Here is a 23,779-nt window from a genome sequence, read left to right as displayed (position 1 = left end):
AGAAACTGTTCCCCCTTGTGAAAGAGGCACAGATTTAGTGATTTGCAAAAGAAGAACAAAGAACAAAGAACAAAGAAATGCACAGCACAGGAACAGGCCCTTCGGCCCTCCAAGCCCGTGCCGACCATGCTGCCCGACTAAACTACAATCTTCCACACTTCCTGGGTCCGTATCCCTCTATTCCCATCCTATTCATGTATTTGTCAAGATGCCCCTTAAATGTCCCTATCGTCCCTGCTTCCACCACCTCCTCCGGTAGCGAGTTCCAGGCACCCACTACCCTCTGGCCTTGTACATCTCTAAACCTTGACCCTTGCACGTTAAACCTATGCCCCCTAGTAATTGACCCCTCTATCTTGGGGAAAAGCCTCTGACTATCCACTCTGTCTATGTCCCTCATAATTTTGTCGACCTCTATCAGGTCTCCCCTCAACCTCCGTCGTTCCAGTGAGAACAAACCGAGTTTATTCAACCGCTCCTCATAGCTAATGCCCTCCATACCAGGCAACATCCTGGTAAATCTCTTCTGCACCCTCTCTAAAGCCTCCACATCCTTCTGGTAGTGTGGTGACCAGAATTGAACACTATACTCCAAGTGTGGCCTAACTAAGGTTCTACACAGCTGCAACATGACTTGCCAATTCTTATACTCAATGCCCCGGCCAATGAAGGCAAGCATGCCGTATGCCTTCTTGACTACCTTCTCCACCTGTGTTGCCCCTTTCAGTGACCTGTGGACCTGTGCACCTAGATCTCTCTGACTGAAGTAAAAAAAATTGAGGCTGCATGGGAAAGGGACTGACAAGTGTTCCTCACATGATAACAGAATATGCGCATATTCAGTGGAAAGGCCATGTATTCAGAGGAATGATCAAGTTAATGTGTGAGGGAGCTTTATTTTCAACTCCTCACTTGTACCAACAAGACAAGAAATGCAATTAAAACCAGAAGCAGACGTAAGAAATTAAAATATATATTTTACAGAATGTGGGCCAACATTTGTGGCCCATCCCTAATTGCCCAAAGTACTAACAACTGTGCAGTTTGAGAGACTACAAGATTTTCTACTCCCGAGCTGCAGAGCCAAATTTACTGACGTGTTTAGTGCAGCAATATTTCATTTTAATGAAGGAAATGTTTCATATTTACCGTCATTTACTTTGTAATAATCTCATTTCAGCAATGCTGAACATTTCTTCCAATTGCACCTTCAAGAGCCTCTGCTATCACTGACAAAATATAAACCCGTTAGTCTTTAAAGCTTCCGCCTTATCCATCAAGCTAAGGGAATAAATTCCCAAAGGGTTTTTCCTGCTCACGCATTCAGCCGAGGAACCATGGAAACCTCAGGGGGGGGGGGGGAACAGCTTATATGCCATTTTCCCTGGGTTTCTATTGCTCTCCTGCCCAAATACAGGAAGATGAGGTGTCGCCCATCAAAAAGGTACCCCCTAAATATTGCTAATGTGAGTGGACTGCAGCAGCAACAAATGGCACTCATTGGAACACAGATTGAACCTGATGTGTCTTAAACTACCAGCAAAGAAGCAACTATTGGAGGGAAGGAAAATCACAGTGCTTCATAAATAAATTGTGTTGGAATAGTTGTGACATTTCACTACATCTCTCAGACTGATTTATCAACCTCCTTTCTCCAGTGATTTATTTGCACCCCCCTCTGAAATGCCCAAAGAACGATACAGCACAGGAACAGGCCCTTCGGCCCTCCAAGCCTGCACCGGTCATGATACCAACCTTTGTCAAAACCCTCAGCACTTCCTTGTGCCGTATCCCTCTATACCCATCCTATCCATGTCCTTGTCAAGATGACTTTTGAACGCCGTTAATGTATCTGCTTCCACACCCTCCCCTGGCAACGCGTTCCAGACACTCACCACCCACTGTGTAAAAACCTGCCTCGCACATCTCCTCTAAACTTTGCCCCACGGACCTTAAACCTATTCCCCCTGGTGACTGACCCCTCCACCCTGGGAAAGAGTGCCTGCCATCCACTCTATCCATGCCCCATATAATCTTGTAGACCTCTATCAGGTCGCCCCTCAACCTCCGTCTTTCTAATGAAAACAGTCCGAGTCTATTCAGTCTCCCCGCAAAGCTAACACCCTCCAGACCAGGCAACATCCTGATAAACCTCCTCTGCACCCTGTCCAAAGCCTCCACATCCTTCTGGTAGTGTGATGACCTGAATTGTGTGCAAGTAAATGTGATGCAAGAAGGACATTTTTCCACACAGTGAGTGGTTTGGATCTGGAATGTACGGCCTGGAAGTGAGGTGGAGGCACAGTGAGGTTCAATCGAGGCATTAAAAAGGGCGGTAGATGATTATTTGAACAGGAACAATGTGTAGGGATTCGGTGAAAAGGCAGGGGAACGGCACTTAGTCACGATGCTCGTTTGGAGAGTCGGTGCGGACAATAATGGTCTCCTTCTGAATCATAACAATTCTATGATTCTGTGACAAGCAGCTGATGCCTGCCTCTTCCACTGTGCCCTGAAGTGTTCTTGCACCCTGCCAACCCAGGGAATGAGCCCTTTCGCACAGCTGATAACACTCCACTAAGCCTGAAAAATGCTTTTGCAAATGATGGGTCGGTTTAGCTCAGAGGGCTAGACAGCTGGTTTGTAGTGCAGAACAAGGCCAGCAGCGGGGGTTCAATTCCCGTACCGGCCTCTCCGAACAAGCGCCGGAATGTGGCGACTGTGTTTTCACAGTAACTTCATACTTGTGACAATAAAAGATTATTATTCTTAATCGGCTGAAATTGCCTGCTCGGACTCGAAAGGCCAAGGCTTCCTCAAACCAGACTGTTGGAGCTGCTCATATCTTCCTGTAATCCTCTCCTGCTTCTGATTGAGGCCCCAACTCCCTCACTGGTGCGAGCGGACCTGTAGGCCCCACTTTCCGTCACCCTCACTAATATTCGGAGGGGTGTCAACAGAGGCCTGCATGGCAAAACGTAACTGAAGGAGTCTGATACAGAGGATCTAAAACATAGATAAACGGGTGGCTTAGAATTTGGCAGATCGAGTGTAATGTGCAAAAGGATTATCCACTTTGGGGAGAATAGAATTGCTGGGCAACAGCCTGGAGCCTCCTCCCTAACAGCACAGTGGGTGTACCTACACCTCAAGTACTGCAGCCTCAAGAAGGCAACTCCCCACCAAGAGGAGCAACTCGGGAGGGGCAATAAATGCTGGACTAACCAGCGATGCTCACTTCCCATACATAAATAAAGGTCAATGCATAACCAACCTGCAAATTGGCTGTTAGTTCATGTTTAACCAATGTTGATTCTGCGTTTTTGAGTATGGGGATTAGATAAGAAATTAATTAGTGTCTTCTTTGTTTTGACTCTTATAATAACACAATCTTCATTGTCACAAGTAGGCTTGTGATTATTATTTAAAGGGATTATTATTTAAAAGCTAAAATATTAAAACATGCTGCTGTGCAGAGAGACCTGGGTGTGCTAGTGCATGAGTCGCAAAAAGTTGGTTTACAGGTGCAACAGGTGATTAAGAAGGCAAATGGAATTTTGTCCTTCATTGCGAGAGGGATGGAGTTTAAGACTAGGGAGGTTATGCTGCAATTGTATAAGGTGTTAGTGAGGCCACACCTGGAGTATTGTGTTCAGTTTTGGTCTCCTTACTTGAGAAAGGACGTACTGGCACTGGAGGGTGTGCAGAGGAGATTCACTAGGTTAATCCCAGAGCTGAAGGGGTTGGATTACGAGGAGAGGTTGAGTAGACTGGGACTGTACTCATTGGCATTTAGAAGGATGTGGGGAGATCTTATTGAAACATATAAGATTATGAAGGGAATAGATAGGATAGATGCGGGCAGGTTGTTTCCACTGGCGGGTGAAAGCAGAACTAGGGGGCATAGCCTCAAAATAAGGGGAAGTAGATTTAGGACTGAGTTTAGGAGAAACTTCTTCACCCAAAGGGTTGTGAATCTATGGAATTCCTTGCCCAGTGAAGCAGTGGAGGCTCCTTCATTAAATGTTTTTAAGATAAAGATAGATAGTTTTTTGAAGAATAAAGGGATTAAGGGTTATGGTGTTCGGGCCGGAAAGTGGAGCTGAGTCCACAAAAGATCAGCCTTGATCTCATTGAATGGCGGAGCAGGCTCGAGGGGCCAGGTGGCCTACTCCTGCTCCTAGTTCTTATTTTCTTATTAACACTGCAATGAAGTGACTGTGAAAAGCCCCTAGTCGCCACATTCCTGCGCCTGTTCGGGTACACTGACGGAGAATTCAGAATGTTCAATTCATCTAACAGCACGTCTTTCGGGACTTGTGGGAGGAAACCGGAGCACCCGGAGGAAACCCACGCAGACACGGGGAGAACATGCAGACTCCGCACAAACAGTGCCAGGAATCAAACCTGAGACCCTGGCGCTGTGAGGCAACAGTGCTAGGTCTTGTAGTTACACAACAATCTTTTGTTAAAACTGGAATCCTGCAGCTTCAGTTCTTCAGTAAATAACTTAGATTATGGAGGTTCTGATCTTGACGGAGATGGGATCAGAAGGATTTGGAATGCATTGCATCATGGTGTGGCAGATGATATAAAATCACGGCTTTCAACAGGATACGGACAAATAACCTGAAGAGAAAAGAAATTGCAAGGCCACGGGGAACTAGATGAGTTGGTTTAGCAGAGGGAGGCAGTGCAAAGATATTGGGGACTGTGACTGTCAGCTCCATGGTGGAAAGAGGAATTTCCATGTGCTCAAGGAGCACCTTGAGCTGATATTGTTGAGTCACTTCCATCTTCATGAATCGCCCAAACATGCTGACCCTGACCAGAGCAGACTTTAAGGCCGAGTGGGAAAATTATGCCAGCAACAGAATTCTAACAGACATGTAGCTGAAACATTGAACTCTCAGTTTGCAAACCATAACTTTCTCTGCCACATATTACTCACGGTGCGCGTTGTAGAAGAGGATAAAGACGAACATAGGGAATATGTAGGCGAGCACAGCCATCAAACCCCTCACAATTAGAAGTTGGTGTGGATATCGGCAATATGTAACTGAGGACAAATAAAATCCACGTGATAGATGGAGCAAACAACACGGAGAAATATATATTTTTTTTTATAAATTTAGAGTACCCAATTCATTTTTTCCAATTAAGGGGCAATTTAGTGCGGCCAATCCACCTGCCCTGCACCTTTGGGTTGTGGGGGCGAAACCCACGCAGACACGGGGAGAATGTGCAAACTCCACATGGACAGTGACTCAGAGCCGGGATCAAACCTGGGACCTGGGCGCCATGAGGCAGCAGTGCTAACCCACTGTGCCACCGTGCCTCCCTAACATGGAGAAATATAACAGCAGAATGATTTCTTCCTGTTATGGGCCAGGGATTAGAGAACCCCAAAGTGTATCGTGGAGTTCACCTGATCCACAACTTTTACTAGATTGTGGTATGGGGAGCACACGGCCCACTCTACAGGTGTGGTACAGCAGAAATGGAAAAGCATTTTTTAAAGCAAAACAATGTTTATTCTATGAACTCAAGTTAACCTTTTTAAACCATACAGTGAACATCTTAGCAACCATCACTTCAAATACAACCCCAAAGAATACGACACTAAGTAATCCTTAAGCTGTCCTTTTAACATCCATAAGACTTAAAAAAGAACTTTTAACAGAAGCGTATCAGGTTAAAGTCACTACTGAGAGCAGTTATTAGTTTTAAATCACCAAAGGATCAATTTACAATTTTTAGATTACAGAGAGAGAGACTAATACCCCTTCTGGCTGTGACTGCAGCTATCCAGCTCTGAAAACAAAACTAAAACACACCCTGCAGCAAACAGCCTAAAATGAAAGTAAAAAGCTGACAGACAGCCCAGCTACATCCACACTCTGACATCACTGATAGACACCCATTTCTTAAACGTACATTTCTTAAAGGTACTCTCACATGACACTTCCAAAACTCCAGACAATTGACCAATGGCATCAACATCAGACGAATCAGGGCCATATATAGATAATAGTGGAATATAAAGAGAGACACCAATATTAAATATAGTCAGACAGGGACAGTGTCACACTGTTATAGATTATAGACACACCAATATTAAATATAGTCACACACAGGGACAGTGTCACTCTGTTATAGATTATAGTCACACCAATATTAAATATAGTCACACAGGGACAGTGTCACTCTGTTATAGATTATAGACACATCAATATTAAATATAGTCACACAGGGACAGTGTCACTCTGTTATAGATTATAGTCACACCAATATTAAATATAGTCACACAGGGACAGTGTCACTCTGTTATAGATTATAGTCACACCAATATTAAATATAGTCACACAGGGACAGTGTCACACTGTTATAGATTATAGTCACACCAATATTAAATACAGTCACACACAGGGACAGTGTCACACTGTTATAGATTATAGACACACCAATATTAAATATAGTCACACACAGGGACAGTGTCACACTGTTATAGATTATAGTCACACCAATATTAAATATAGTCACACAGGGACAGTGTCACACTGTTATAGATTATAGTCACACCAATATTAAATACAGTCACACACAGGGACAGTGTCACACTGTTATAGATTATAGACACACCAATATTAAATATAGTCACACAGGGACAGTGTCACACTGTTATAGATTATAGTCACACCAATATTAAATACAGTCACACACAGGGACAGTGTCACACTGTTATAGATTATAGACACACCAATATTAAATATAGTCACACAGGGACAGTGTCACTCTGTTATAGATTATAGTCACCAATATTAAATATAGTCACACAGGGACAGTGTCACACTGTTATAGATTATAGACACACCAATATTAAATATAGTCACACAGGGACAGTGTCACACTGTTATAGATTATAGTCACACCAATATTAAATACAGTCACACACAGGGGCAGTGTCACACTGTTATAGATTATAGACACACCAATATTAAATATAGTCACACAGGGACAGCGTCACTCTGTTATAGATTATAGACACACCAATATTAAATATAGTCACACAGGGACAGTGTCACACTGTTATAGATTATAGTCACCAATATTAAATGTAGTCACACACAGGGACAGTGTCACACTGTTATAGATTATAGACACACCAATATTAAATATAGTCACACAGGGACAGTGTCACTCTGTTATAGATTATAGTCACCAATATTAAATATAGTCACACAGGGACAGTGTCACACTGTTATAGATTATAGTCACCAATATTAAATATAGTCACACACAGGGACAGTGTCACACTGTTATAGATTATAGACACACCAATATTAAATATAGTCACACAGGGACAGTGTCACTCTGTTATAGATTATAGTCACCAATATTAAATATAGTCACACAGGGACAGTGTCACACTGTTATAGATTATAGTCACACCAATATTAAATATAGTCACACACAGGGACAGTGTCACTCTGTTATAGATTATAGACACACCAATATTAAATATAGTCACACAGGGACAGTGTCACACTGTGATAGATTATAGACACACCAATATTAAATATAGTCACACACAGGGACAGTGTCACACTGTTATAGATTATAGTCACACCAATATTAAATATAGTCACACACAGGGACAGTGTCACTCTGTTATAGATTATAGACACACCAATATTAAATATAGTCACACAGGGACAGTGTCACACTATTATAGATTATAGACACACCAATATTAAATATAGTCACACAGGGACAGTGTCACACTGTTATAGATTATAGTCACCAATATTAAATATAGTCACACACAGGGACAGTGTCACACTGTTATAGATTATAGACACACCAATATTAAATACAGTCACACACAGGGACAGTGTCACACTGTTATAGATTATAGACACACCAATATTAAATATAGTCACACAGGGACAGTGTCACACTGTTATAGATTATAGACACACCAATATTAAATATAGTCACACAGGGACAGTGTCACACTGTTATAGATTATAGACACACCAATATTAAATATAGTCACACACAGGGACAGTGTCACTCTGTTATAGATTATAGACACACCAATATTAAATATAGTCACACAGGGACAGTGTCACACTGTTATAGATTATAGACACACCAATATTAAATATAGTCACACAGGGACAGTGTCACACTGTTATAGATTATAGTCACACCAATATTAAATATAGTCACACACAGGGACAGTGTCACACTGTTATAGATTATAGACACATCAATATTAAATATAGTCACACACAGGGACAGTGTCACACTGTTATAGATTATAGACACATCAATATTAAATATAGTCACACAGGGACAGTGTCACACTGTTATAGATTATAGTCACCAATATTAAATATAGTCACACAGGGACAGTGTCACACTGTTATAGATTATAGACACATCAATATTAAATATAGTCACACAGGGACAGTGTCACACTGTTATAGATTATAGACACATCAATATTAAATATAGTCACACAGGGACAGTGTCACACTGTTATAGATTATAGTCACCAATATTTAATATAGTCACACAGGGACAGTGTCACTCTGTTATAGATTATAGTCACCAATATTAAATATAGTCACACAGGGACAGTGTCACACTGTTATAGATTATAGACACACCAATATTAAATATAGTCACACACAGGGACAGTGTCACTCTGTTATAGATTATAGACACACCAATATTAAATATAGTCACACACAGGGACAGTGTCACACTGTTATAGATTATAGTCACACCAATATTAAATATAGTCACACAGGGACAGTGTCACACTGTTATAGATTATAGTCACACCAATATTAAATATAGTCACACAGGGACAGTGTCACTCTGTTATAGATTATAGACACACCAATATTAAATACAGTCACACACAGGGACAGTGTCACACTGTTATAGATTATAGACACACCAATATTAAATATAGTCACACAGGGACAGTGTCACACTGTTATAGATTATAGACACATCAATATTAAATATAGTCACACACAGGGACAGTGTCACACTGTTATAGATTATAGTCACCAATATTAAATATAGTCACACACAGGGACAGTGTCACACTGTTATAGATTATAGACACACCAATATTAAATACAGTCACACAGGGACAGTGTCACACTGTTATAGATTATAGACACACCAATATTAAATACAGTCACACAGGGACAGTGTCACTCTGTTATAGATTATAGTCACACCAATATTAAATATAGCCACACAGGGACAGTGTCACTCTGTTATAGATTATAGACACACCAATATTAAATATAGTCACACACAGGGACAGTGTCACACTGTTATAGATTATAGACACACCAATATTAAATATAGTCACACACAGGGACAGTGTCACACTGTTATAGATTATAGACACACCAATATTAAATATAGTCACACACAGGGACAGTGTCACACTGTTATAGATTATAGACACACCAATATTAAATATAGTCACACACAGGGACAGTGTCACACTGTTATAGATTATAGTCACCAATATTAAATATAGTCACACAGGGACAGTGTCACACTGTTATAGATTATAGACACACCAATATTAAATATAGTCACACAGGGACAGTGTCACACTGTTATAGATTATAGACACACCAATATTAAATATAGTCACACACAGGGACAGTGTCACACTGTTATAGATTATAGACACACCAATATTAAATATAGTCACACACAGGGACAGTGTCACACTGTTATAGATTATAGTCACCAATATTAAATATAGTCACACAGGGACAGTGTCACACTGTTATAGATTATAGACACACCAATATTAAATATAGTCACACAGGGACAGTGTCACTCTGTTATAGATTATAGACACACCAATATTAAATATAGTCACACACAGGGACAGTGTCACACTGTTATAGATTATAGACACATCAATATTAAATATAGTCACACAGGGACAGTGTCACACTGTTATAGATTATAGACACATCAATATTAAATCTAGTCCACACACAGGGACAGTGTCACACTGTTATAGATTATAGACACACCAATATTAAATATAGTCACACACAGGGACAGTGTCACACTGTTATAGATTATAGTCACACCAATATTAAATATAGTCACACACAGGGACAGTGTCACACTGTTATAGATTATAGACACATCAATATTAAATATAGTCACACAGGGACAGTGTCACACTGTTATAGATTATAGACACACCAATATTAAATATAGTCACACAGGGACAGTGTCACTCTGTTATAGATTATAGACACACCAATATTAAATATAGTCACACACAGGGACAGTGTCACACTGTTATAGATTATAGACACATCAATATTAAATATAGTCACACAGGGACAGTGTCACACTGTTATAGATTATAGACACATCAATATTAAATACAGTCACACACAGGGACAGTGTCACACTGTTATAGATTATAGACACATCAATATTAAATATAGTCACACAGGGACAGTGTCACACTGTTATAGATTATAGACACATCAATATTAAATACAGTCACACACAGGGACAGTGTCACACTGTTATAGATTATAGACACACCAATATTAAATATAGTCACACAGGGACAGTGTCACAGTGTTATAGATTATAGTCACACCAATATTAAATATAGTCACACACAGGGACAGTGTCACACTGTTATAGATTATAGACACATCAATATTAAATATAGTCACACAGGGACAGTGTCACACTGTTATAGATTATAGACACACCAATATTAAATATAGTCACACAGGGACAGTGTCACACTGTTATAGATTATAGACACACCAATATTAAATATAGTCACACAGGGACAGTGTCACTCTGTTATAGATTATAGTCACACCAATATTAAATACAGTCACACAGGGACAGTGTCACTCTGTTATAGATTATAGACACACCAATATTAAATACAGTCACACACAGGGACAGTGTCACACTGTTATAGATTATAGACACACCAATATTAAATACAGTCACACAGGGACAGTGTCACTCTGTTATAGATTATAGACACACCAATATTAAATATAGTCACACACAGGGACAGTGTCACACTGTTATAGATTATAGTCACACCAATATTAAATATAGTCACACAGGGACAGTGTCACACTGTTATAGATTATAGACACACCAATATTAAATATAGTCACACACAGGGACAGTGTCACACTGTTATAGATTATAGTCACACCAATATTAAATATAGTCACACACAGGGACAGTGTCACTCTGTTATAGATTATAGACACACCAATATTAAATATAGTCACACAGGGACAGTGTCACACTGTTATAGATTATAGACACACCAATATTAAATATAGTCACACAGGGACAGTGTCACACTGTTATAGATTATAGTCACCAATATTAAATATAGTCACACAGGGACAGTGTCACTGTTATAGATTATAGACACACCAATATTAAATATAGTCACACAGGGACAGTGTCACACTGTTATAGATTATAGACACACCAATATTAAATACAGTCACACACAGGGACAGTGTCACTCTGTTATAGATTATAGACACACCAATATTAAATATAGTCACACAGGGACAGTGTCACTCTGTTATAGATTATAGTCACCAATATTAAATATAGTCACACAGGGACAGTGTCACTGTTATAGATTATAGACACACCAATATTAAATATAGTCACACACAGGGACAGTGTCACACTGTTATAGATTATAGACACACCAATATTAAATATAGTCACACACAGGGACAGTGTCACACTGTTATAGATTATAGACACACCAATATTAAATATAGTCACACATAGGGACAGTGTCACACTGTTATAGATTATAGTCACCAATATTAAATATAGTCACACACAGGGACAGTGTCACACTGTTATAGATTATAGACACATCAATATTAAATATAGTCACACAGGGACAGTGTCACACTGTTATAGATTATAGACACACCAATATTAAATATAGTCACACACAGGGACAGTGTCACACTGTTATAGATTATAGTCACCAATATTAAATATAGTCACACAGGGACAGTGTCACACTGTTATAGATTATAGACACACCAATATTAAATATAGTCACACAGGGACAGTGTCACACTGTTATAGATTATAGACACATCAATATTAAATATAGTCACACAGGGACAGTGTCACACTGTTATAGATTATAGACACACCAATATTAAATATAGTCACACACAGGGACAGTGTCACACTGTTATAGATTATAGACACACCAATATTAAATATAGTCACACAGGGACAGTGTCACACTGTTATAGATTATAGACACACCAATATTAAATATAGTCACACACAGGGACAGTGTCACACTGTTATAGATTATAGTCACCAATATTAAATATAGTCACACAGGGACAGTGTCACACTGTTATAGATTATAGTCACCAATATTAAATATAGTCACACAGGGACAGTGTCACACTGTTATAGATTATAGACACACCAATATTAAATATAGTCACACAGGGACAGTGTCACTCTGTTATAGATTATAGTCACCAATATTAAATATAGTCACACAGGGACAGTGTCACTGTTATAGATTATAGACACACCAATATTAAATATAGTCACACAGGGACAGTGTCACACTGTTATAGATTATAGACACACCAATATTAAATATAGTCACACACAGGGACAGTGTCACACTGTTATAGATTATAGACACACCAATATTAAATATAGTCACACAGGGACAGTGTCACACTGTTATAGATTATAGTCACCAATATTAAATATAGTCACACAGGGACAGTGTCACTGTTATAGATTATAGACACACCAATATTAAATATAGTCACACACAGGGACAGTGTCACACTGTTATAGATTATAGACACATCAATATTAAATATAGTCACACACAGGGACAGTGTCACACTGTTATAGATTATAGACACACCAATATTAAATATAGTCACACAGGGACAGTGTCACACTGTTATAGATTATAGACACACCAATATTAAATATAGTCACACACAGGGACAGTGTCACACTGTTATAGATTATAGACACACCAATATTAAATATAGTCACACAGGGACAGTGTCACTCTGTTATAGATTATAGTCACCAATATTAAATATAGTCACACAGGGACAGTGTCACTGTTATAGATTATAGACACACCAATATTAAATATAGTCACACAGGGACAGTGTCACACTGTTATAGATTATAGTCACACCAATATTAAATATAGTCACACAGGGACAGTGTCACTCTGTTATAGATTATAGACACACCAATATTAAATACAGTCACACACAGGGACAGTGTCACACTGTTATAGATTATAGACACACCAATATTAAATATAGTCACACAGGGACAGTGTCACACTGTTATAGATTATAGTCACACCAATATTAAATATAGTCACACAGGGACAGTGTCACTGTTATAGATTATAGTCACACCAATATTAAATATAGTCACACACAGGGACAGTGTCACACTGTTATAGATTATAGTCACACCAATATTAAATATAGTCACACACAGGGACAGTGTCACTCTGTTATAGATTATAGACACACCAATATTAAATATAGTCACACAGGGACAGTGTCACACTGTTATAGATTATAGACACACCAATATTAAATATAGTCACACACAGGGACAGTGTCACTCTGTTATAGATTATAGACACACCAATATTAAATACAGTCACACAGGGACAGTGTCACTCTGTTATAGATTATAGACACACCAATATTAAATATAGTCACACAGGGACAGTGTCACACTGTTATAGATTATAGACACACCAATATTAAATACAGTCACACACAGGGACAGTGTCACACTGTTATAGATTATAGACACACCAATATTAAATACAGTCACACACAGGGACAGTGTCACTCTGTTATAGATTATAGACACACCAATATTAAATACAGTCACACACAGGGACAGTGTCACTCTGTTATAGATTATAGTCACACCAATATTAAATATAGTCACACACAGGGACAGTGTCACTCTGTTATAGATTATAGACACACCAATATTAAATACAGTCACACAGGGACAGTGTCACTCTGTTATAGATTATAGACACACCAATATTAAATATAGTCACACAGGGACAGTGTCACACTGTTATAGATTATAGACACACCAATATTAAATACAGTCACACACAGGGACAGTGTCACACTGTTATAGATTATAGACACACCAATATTAAATACAGTCACACACAGGGACAGTGTCACTCTGTTATAGATTATAGACACACCAATATTAAATATAGTCACACAGGGACAGTGTCACACTGTTATAGATTATAGACACACCAATATTAAATATAGTCACACACAGGGACAGTGTCACACTGTTATAGATTATAGACACACCAATATTAAATATAGTCACACACAGGGACAGTGTCACTCTGTTATAGATTATAGACACATCAATATTAAATATAGTCACACAGGGACAGTGTCACTGTTATAGATTATAGACACACCAATATTAAATATAGTCACACAGGGACAGTGTCACACTGTTATAGATTATAGACACATCAATATTAAATATAGTCACACAGGGACAGTGTCACACTGTTATAGATTATAGACACACCAATATTAAATATAGTCACACAGGGACAGTGTCACACTGTTATAGATTATAGTCACACCAATATTAAATATAGTCACACAGGGACAGTGTCACACTGTTATAGATTATAGTCACCAATATTAAATATAGTCACACACAGGGACAGTGTCACTCTGTTATAGATTATAGTCACACCAATATTAAATATAGTCACACACAGGGACAGTGTCACACTGTTATAGATTATAGACACACCAATATTAAATATAGTCACACACAGGGACAGTGTCACTGTTATAGATTATAGACACACCAATATTAAATATAGTCACACAGGGACAGTGTCACACTGTTATAGATTAGACACACCAATATTAAATATAGTCACACAGGGACAGTGTCACTCTGTTATAGATTATAGTCACACCAATATTAAATATAGTCACACAGGGACAGTGTCACTGTTATAGATTATAGACACACCAATATTAAATATAGTCACACAGGGACAATGTTAATAAACTTGCAGCGTGATTCTGATGCGAATTCTCTCCTCATGCACTCCCTTGTGGGAATTAACATTCAGTTACTCCAGGAGTGTGTGAATCTCTCAGAGTTCATGTGTGGAGCCGACAGAATTCCCTCTGCCTCAAGGGGAAATGATAAAGAGACACCCCGATATTGGCAGTTTCTTGGGGATCTGCTATTGGTCAATTACTCACCAATTGTTGTCGATTCATAAGCGAGCGCAAATGCAATTGTCACAGAAAGACTTGCACACAGAAATATGACATAACGATGAACTGTCAGGAGAGAAACAATTTTAAATCAGCATTCTGGATAAACCAATGAACTAGTAAAATGTGGCATACAATAAAGAAACAGTGAGAATTCGTACAAAAGCAGGTTAAAGTCGAACAGGTGAGCTTCGAGTCGAGCTTTCAGAGCACAGCTCCTTCCTCAGAAACTCTCTTACAGAAGTACTGGCCACATTCTTTGGAAATGCTGCTGGGGAACGTCTGACCCCTGCAGATAGGACAAATCTACCAGGGGGAATGGTTAGCGGTGACACAGAGATCAGGGGGAGTGGTTAACGGTGACACAGGGAGATCGGGGGACTGGTTAGCGGTGACACAGGGAGATCAGGGGGAATGGTTAACGGTGACACAGGGAGATCGGGGGGAATGGTTAGCGGTGACACGGGGAGATCAGGGGGAATGGTTAGCGGTGACACAGGGAGATCAGGGGGAATGGTTAGCGGTGACACAGGGAGATCAGGGGGAGTGGTTAGCGGTGACACTGGGAGATCGGGGGAGTGGTTAACGGTGACACAGGGAGATCGGGGGAATGGTTAACGGTGACACAGGGAGATCAGGGGGAATGGTTAGCGGTGACACGGGGAGATCGGGGGGAATGGTTAGCGGTGACACGGGGAGATCAGGGGGAATGGTTAGCGGTGACACAGGGAGATCAGGGGGAATGGTTAGCGGTGACACGGGGAGATCAGGGGGAATGGTTAGCGGTGACACAGGGAGATCGGGGGAATGGTTAGCGGTGACACGGGGAGATCAGGGGGAATGGTTAGCGGTGACACAGGGAGATCAGGGGGAATGGTTAACGGTGACACAGGGAGATCGGGGGGAATGGTTAGCGGTGACACGGGGAGATCAGGGGGAATGGTTAGCGGTGACACAGGGAGATCAGGGGGAATGGTTAGCGGTGACACAGGGAGATCAGGGGGAGTGGTTAGCGGTGACACTGGGAGATCGGGGGAGTGGTTAACGGTGACACAGGGAGATCGGGGGAATGGTTAGCGGTGACACAGGGAGATCGGGGGAGTGGTTAACGGTGACACAGGGAGATCAGGGGGAATGGTTAACGGTGACACAGGGAGATCAGGGGGAGTGGTTAACGGTGACACAGGGAGATCGGGGGGAGTGGTTAACGGTGACACAGGGAGATCGGGGGGAGTGGTTAAGGGTGACACAGGGAGAGCGGGGGGAGTGGTTAACGGTGACACAGGGAGATCGGGGGGAGTGGTTAACGGTGACACAGGGAGAGCGGGGGGAGTGGTTAACGGTGACACAGGGAGATCAGGGGGAGTGGTTAGCGGTGACACAGGGAGATCGGGGGGAGTGGTTAGCGGTGACACAGGGAGATTAGGGGGTGTGGTTAACGGTGACACAGGGAGATCAGGGGGAGTGGTTAACGGTGACACAGGGAGATCGGGGGAATGGTTAGCGGTGACACAGGGAGATCGGGGGAGTGGTTAACGGTGACACAGGGAGATCAGGGGGAATGGTTAACGGTGACACAGGGAGATCAGGGGGAGTGGTTAACGGTGACACAGGGAGATCGGGGGGAGTGGTTAACGGTGACACAGGGAGATCGGGGGGAGTGGTTAACGGTGACACAGGGAGAGCGGGGGGAGTGGTTAACGGTGACACAGGGAGATCGGGGGGAGTGGTTAACGGTGACACAGGGAGAGCGGGGGGAGTGGTTAACGGTGACACAGGGAGATCAGGGGGAGTGGTTAGCGGTGACACAGGGAGATCGGGGGGAGTGGTTAGCGGTGACACAGGGAGATTAGGGGGTGTGGTTAACGGTGACACAGGGAGATCGGGGGAGTGGTTAGCGGTGACACAGGGAGATTAGGGGGTGTGGTTAACGGTGACACAGGGAGATCGGGGGGAGTGGTTAACAGTGACACAGGGAGATCGGGGGAGTGGTTAACGGTGACACAGGGAGAGCGGGGGGAGTGGTTAACGGTGACACAGGGAGATCGGGGGGAGTGGTTAACGGTGACACAGGGAGAGCGGGGGAGTGGTTAATGGTGACACAGGGAGATCAGGGGGAGTGGTTAACGGTGACACAGGGAGATCAGGGGGAGTGGTTAACAGTGACACAGGGAGATCGGGGGAGTGGTTAACAGTGACACAGGGAGATCGGGGGAATGGTTAACGGTGACACAGGGAGATCGGGGGAGTGGTTAGCGGTGACACAGGGAGATCAGGGGGAGTGGTTAACGGTGACACAGGGAGATCAGGGGGAGTGGTTAATGGTGACACAGGGAGATCAGGGGGAGTGGTTAACAGTGACACAGGGAGATCGGGGGAGTGGTTAACAGTGACACAGGGAGATCGGGGGAATGGTTAACGGTGACACAGGGAGATCGGGGGAGTGGTTAGCGGTGACACAGGGAGATCAGGGGGAGTGGTTAACGGTGACACAGGGAGATCGGGGGGGAGTGGTTAACGGTGACACAGGGAGATCGGGGGGGAGTGGTTAACGGTGACACAGGGAGATCGGGACATTTAAGGGGCATCTTGACAAATACATGAATAGGATGGGAATAGAGGGATACGGACCCAGGAAGTGTAGAAGATTGTAGTTTAGTCGGGCAGCATGGTCGGCACGGGCTTGGAGGGCCGAAGGGCTTGTTCCTGTGCTGTACATTTCTTTGTTCTTTGTTAGTACAATACACAGTACCATACACAGGATTACAGGGCCATGTTACACACAAATATTATATAACCATGTATAATGCTAGGGAAGTACAGTGGTGTATCACCACATTCACCCCTTGTTTAGAAGGAAGTCCGGGGTGAAAATATGGAGTAGCCAACACAGTGAACAAACAGGGAGTAACGAACAGAGTCCATCAGGAGGTTCCGTGTCGTCAGAGGTCGAGACGAACGATGGGTTGGGTCGATCTCTTTGAACGTCGGAGCTGCGGCGCTGAGGTAGTGTCCGGCGGTATCCGTGCGGTCGGTGGTGCTGGGTCGCGAGGCGGCATGACGTCCCCCACCGCTTCGGCTGGCTCGAGGCGAAACTGCGGGATGACAGCGGCTGGCACGGAGTAGTAACAGGCCGAGGGATCGACGGGAGCAGAGAGGGAGCGGGGTGTAGGTTGCGGGGCGGGGGCGGCAGGGGCCCCAGAGGGGGCCAGGTCCTTGATGGAGACGGTCTCCTCACGCCCGTCGGGGTACGCTATGTATGCGTACTGTGGGTTGGCGTGGAGGAGACGGACTCTCTCCACCAGGGGCTCCGCCTTAGAGGTCCGCACGTGCTTGCGGAGCAGGACGTCTCCCGGGGACAGGAGCCAGGACGGAAGCGATGTCACGGATGCCGATCTCCTGGAGAAGAGAAACATCCGCTCATGAGGGGTAGCATTCGTTGCAGTACACAAAAGAGACCGGATGGAGTGGAGTGCGGACGGGAGGGCCTCCTGCCAACGGGAGACTGGTAGGCCTCTGGACTTGAGGGCTAGCAGCACGGCCTTCCAAACTGTCGCGTTCTCCCTTGCCACCTGTCCGTTCGCCCGGGGGTTGTAACTGGTCGTCCTGCTCGAGGCAACGCCCCTGGCGAGCAGGTACCGACGCAGCTCCTCATGAATGAATGAGGAGCCCCAGTCACTGTGAATGTAATTGGGATAACCGAACAGCATGAAGAGGTCGTGCAACGCTTTGATGACGGTGGCGGAGGTCGTGTTGGGGCAGGGAATGGCGAAGGTGAACCGCGAGTACTCGTCGATGACGTTGAGAAAGTATGTGTTGCGGTTGTGGGTGGGGAGGGGCCCTTTGAAGTCAATGCTGAGACGTTCAAAGGGGCGGGTAGCCTTGATTAGGTGCACCTTGTCTGGCTTGTAGAATTGCGGCTTGCACGCCGCACAGACTTGGCAGTCCCTAGTCATGGCTTTGACCTCCTCGACTGAGAAGGGTAGGTTGTGGCCCTTGATGTAGTGGTAGAGCCGCCTGACACCCGGGTGACAGAGGTCATTATGTAGTGCCCGCAGCCGGTCATCCTGTGCGTTGGCACAAGTACTACGGGACAGGGCATCAGGAGGATCATTGAGCTTACCTGGCCGGTATAAGATAGTATAATTGTAGATGGAGAGTTCGATCCTCCACCGTAATATCTTATCATTTTTGATTTTACCTCATTGTTTGTTGTCGAACATGAACGCAACTGATCGTTGGTCAGTAACGAGGGGTAAATGGTTTTCCGGCCAGGTAGTGCCTCCAGTGCCGGACGGCTTCCACTATGGCTTGTGCCTCCTTCTCAACAGAGGAGTGGCGGATCCCGGGGCCTTGGAGTGTGCGGGAAAAGAAGGCGATGGGCCTGCCCGCCTGGTTGAGGGTGGCACCCAGGGCAAAGTCGGAGGCATCGCTCTCGACTTGGAATGATGCAGACTCGTCTACCGCATGCATGGCGGCTTTGGCGATAGCGGTTTTTAGGAGGTGGAAGGCCTGGCAGGCCTCGGGCTGGAGGGGGAATGAGGGGGAACGGAGGAGGGGTCGGGCCTTGTCAGCGTACTCAGGCACCCACTGGGCATAGTAGGCAAAGAACCCAAGGCATCGCCTCAGTTCTTTGGGGCAGGTGGGAATGGGGAGTTCGAGAAGGGGGCGCAGACGGTCGGGATCGTGGCCGAGGACACCGTTCTCCGCCACGTAGCCGAGTATGGCGAGGCGGGTGGTGCCGAAAACACATTTTGCCTCGTTGTACGTGAGATTGAGGCGTTTGGCAGTTTGGAGGAATTTAGTGAGGTTGATGTCATGGTCCTGCTGGTTGTGGCCGCAAATGGTGACGTTGTCCAGATACGGGAAGGTAGCCCGCAGTCTGTTCTGGTCCACCATTCGGTCCATCTCCCGTTGGAAGACCGAGACTCCATTGGTGACGCCAAAGGGTACCCTAAGAAAGTGGTAGAGGCGGCCGTCCGCCTCGAAGGCCGTGAAGTTACGGTCCTCCGGGCGGATAGGGAGCTGGTGGTAGGCGGATTTCATGTCTATGGTGGAGAACACCCGGTACTGTGCAATCCGGTTGACCATGTCAGATATGCGGGGGAGGGGATACGCATCAAGCAGCGTGTACCGGTTGATGGTCTGACTGTAGTCAATGACCATGCGGTGTTTCTCGCCAGACTTGACTACCACCACTTGGGCTCGCCAGGGGCTGGTGCTGGGAGCAATGATCTTTTCCGAGAGAAGGCGCTTAATCTCCGCTCGAATGAATTGGCGGTCCCCGAAACTGTAACGCCGACTTTTAGTAGCCACGGGCTTGCAGTCGGGGGTGAGATTAGCAAACAGTGAAGGGGGGGGGGGATCCTGAGCATGGAGAGACTACAGGTGGGACCCGGGGGGGGATCAGGGAAGAACTGGGGGTTGGAGACCGTGAGGGGGCCGTTAAAATGCAATGTGAGGCTGCGCAGGTGGCATTGGAAGTCCAGGCCGAGGATCGCGGCGGCGCAGAGGTGAGGGAGGACCATGAATTTGAAATCCTGGAACACCGCGCCGTTCACTGAGAGGGTGACGACGCAGTAGCCCGAAACCTCGGCCGACTGGGAGTTGGAGGCCATGGAAATATGCCTGCGCGTGGGTAGTACCTTGAGGGAGCAGCGGCGCACGGTGTCCGGGTGGAGGAAGCTCTCCGTGCTGCCGCTGTCGAAGATGTCATGACGCAGGTAACAGTGAAACGATTTACCTGAACCTCCATGGTGGATCTGGCGAGCTGATGCGGTCGGTCCTGGTCGAGGACGATGGATGCGATGGTGGAGCTGTTGGAGAAGGGTGCCGGATCCGGGGAGCGGCCTGCGGAAGAAGGTGGCGGCGCCCAGGCGTCGTAGGCTGCTGTTGGAGGCCAGGTTGCTGTCGCTGGCTGCATCTCAGTTGTTTGCAGCATTTCGGTCGAGTGCGCAGGACCGGAAGTGACAATCGGCGGTGGACCAGAAGTGACGTAAGTCGGGGTTCCGGGCGGCGCCCATGCAGACCACGTGGAGGGGGGGGCCAGAGGTCGAGTGCGCAGGTCCGAAAGTGACGATCGGCGGCGGACCGGAAGTGACGTGCGGCGGACCGGAGGTGAAGGGAGCCGGGCGGGGGATAATCAAAGATGGCAGCGCCCCTGCGTCGCACATGTTGAATAGCGAGCCGGGAACGGAGGATGGCGGCACCCAGGAGATCGGGGGAGTGGTTAACGGTGACACAGGGAGATCGGGGGGAGTGGTTAACGGTGACACAGGGAGATCGGGGGGAGTGGTTAACGGTGACACAGGGAGAGCGGGGGAGTGGTTAACGGTGACACAGGGAGATCAGGGGGAGTGGTTAACGGTGACACAGGGAGATCGGGGGAGTGGTTAACGGTGACACAGGGAGATCGGGGGAGTGGTTAACGGTGACACAGGGAGATCGGGGGGAGTGGTTAACGGTGACACAGGGAGATCAGGGGGAGTGGTTAACGGTGACACAGGGAGATCAGGGGGAGTGGTTAACGGTGACATGGAGAGCGGGGGAGTGGTTAACGGTGACACAGGGAGATCAGGGGGAGTGGTTAACGGTGACACAGGGAGATCGGGGAGTGGTTAACGGTGACACAGGGAGATCGGGGGAGTGGTTAACGGTGACACAGGGAGATCGGGGGGAGTGGTTAACGGTGACACAGGGAGAGCGGGGGAGTGGTTAACGGTGACACGGAGATCGGGGGAGTGGTTAACGGTGACACAGGGAGATCGGGGGAGTGGTTAACGGTGACACAGGGAGATCGGGGGAGTGGTTAACGGTGACACAGGGAGATCAGGGGGAGTGGTTAACGGTGACACGGAGATCGGGGGAGTGGTTAACGGTGACACAGGGAGATCGGGGGAGTGGTTAACGGTGACACAGGGAGATCGGGGGGGAGTGGTTAACGGTGACACAGGGAGATCCGGGGGAGTGGTTAACGGTGACACAGGGAGATCGGGGGGAGTGGTTAACGGTGACACAGGGAGATCGGGGGGAGTGGTTAACGGTGACACAGGGAGATCGGGGGGAACCGGTGACACGGAGATCGGGGGGAGTGGTTAACGGTGACACAGGGAGATCGGGCGAGTGGTTAACGGTGACACAGGGAGATCGGGGGAGTGGTTAACGGTGACACAGGGAGATCGGGGGAGTGGTTAATGGTGACACAGGGAGATCGGGGGAGTGGTTAACGGTGACACAGGGAGATCCGGGGGAGTGGTTAACGGTGACACAGGGAGAGCGGGGGAGTGGTTAACGGTGACACAGGGAGATCGGGGGGAGTGGTTAACGGTGACACAGGGAGATCGGGGGAGTGGTTAACGGTGACACAGGGAGATCGGGGGAGTGGTTAATGGTGACAAGGAGGTCAGGGGGAGTGGTTAACGGTGACACAGGGAGATCGGGGGGGGGAGTGGTTAACGGTGACACAAGGAGATCGGGGGAGTGGTTAACGGTGACACAGGGAGATCGGGGGGGGGAGTGGTTAACGGTGACACAGGGAGATCGGGGGGGAGTGGTTAACGGTGACACAAGGAGATCGGGGGGAGTGGTTAACGGTGACACAGGGAGATCGGGGGGAATGGTTAACGGTGACACAGGGAGATCGGGGGGGGAGTGGTTAACGGTGACACTGGGAGATCGGGGGGAGTGTTTAACGGTGACACAGGGAGATCAGGGGGAGTGGTTAACGGTGACACAGGGAGATCGGGGGAGTGGTTAACGGTGACACAGGGAGATCAGGGGGAGTGGTTAACGGTGACACAGGGAGATCAGGGGGAGTGGTTAACGGTGACACAGGGAGATCGGGGGAGTGGTTAACGGTGACACAGGGAGATCGGGGGGAGTGGTTAACGGTGACACAGGGAGAGCGGGGGGAGTGGTTAACGGTGACACAGGGAGATCGGGGGGAGTGGTTAACGGTGACACAGGGAGATCAGGGGGAGTGGTAACAGTGACACGGGGAGATCAGGGGGAGTGGTTAACGGTGACACAGGGAGATCAGGGGAGTGGTTAAGTGACACAGGGAGATCAGGGGGCATGGTTAACGGTGACACGGAGATCGGGGGAGTGGTTAACGGTGACACAGGGAGATCGGGGGGAGTGGTTAACGGTGACACAGGGAGATCGGGGGGAGTGGTTAACGGTGACACAGGGAGAGCGGGGGAGTGGTTAACGGTGACACAGGGAGATCAGGGGGAGTGGTTAACGGTGACACAGGGAGATCGGGGGAGTGGTTAACGGTGACACAGGGAGATCGGGGGAGTGGTTAACGGTGACACAGGGAGATCGGGGGGAGTGGTTAACGGTGACACAGGGAG

At 45.8% G+C, this 23,779-nt stretch overlaps 1 protein-coding gene across 1 annotated transcript in view; it reads right to left on the bottom strand.

Moving 5' to 3' along the window:
- The window catches only part of LOC140389184 (uncharacterized), a 153,039-nt gene that overhangs the window by 10,941 nt on the left and 118,319 nt on the right, over positions 1–23,779 (bottom strand). Inside the window, exons 7-9 of the mRNA XM_072473346.1 lie at positions 15,411–15,491; positions 5,938–5,973; positions 4,952–5,059 (exon numbers count right to left, since the gene is read on the bottom strand). Coding sequence (XP_072329447.1) covers positions 4,952–5,059; positions 5,938–5,973; positions 15,411–15,491 — 225 coding nt within the window. The remainder of the gene's footprint in view (positions 1–4,951; positions 5,060–5,937; positions 5,974–15,410; positions 15,492–23,779) is intronic.

This window comes from Scyliorhinus torazame, chromosome 14, assembly GCF_047496885.1.
Source record: "Scyliorhinus torazame isolate Kashiwa2021f chromosome 14, sScyTor2.1, whole genome shotgun sequence".
NCBI classification, from domain to species: domain Eukaryota; kingdom Metazoa; phylum Chordata; class Chondrichthyes; order Carcharhiniformes; family Scyliorhinidae; genus Scyliorhinus; species Scyliorhinus torazame.
Note: the sequence above shows the minus strand (reverse complement) of the source record. Positions and strands in the feature narration are given on the sequence as shown.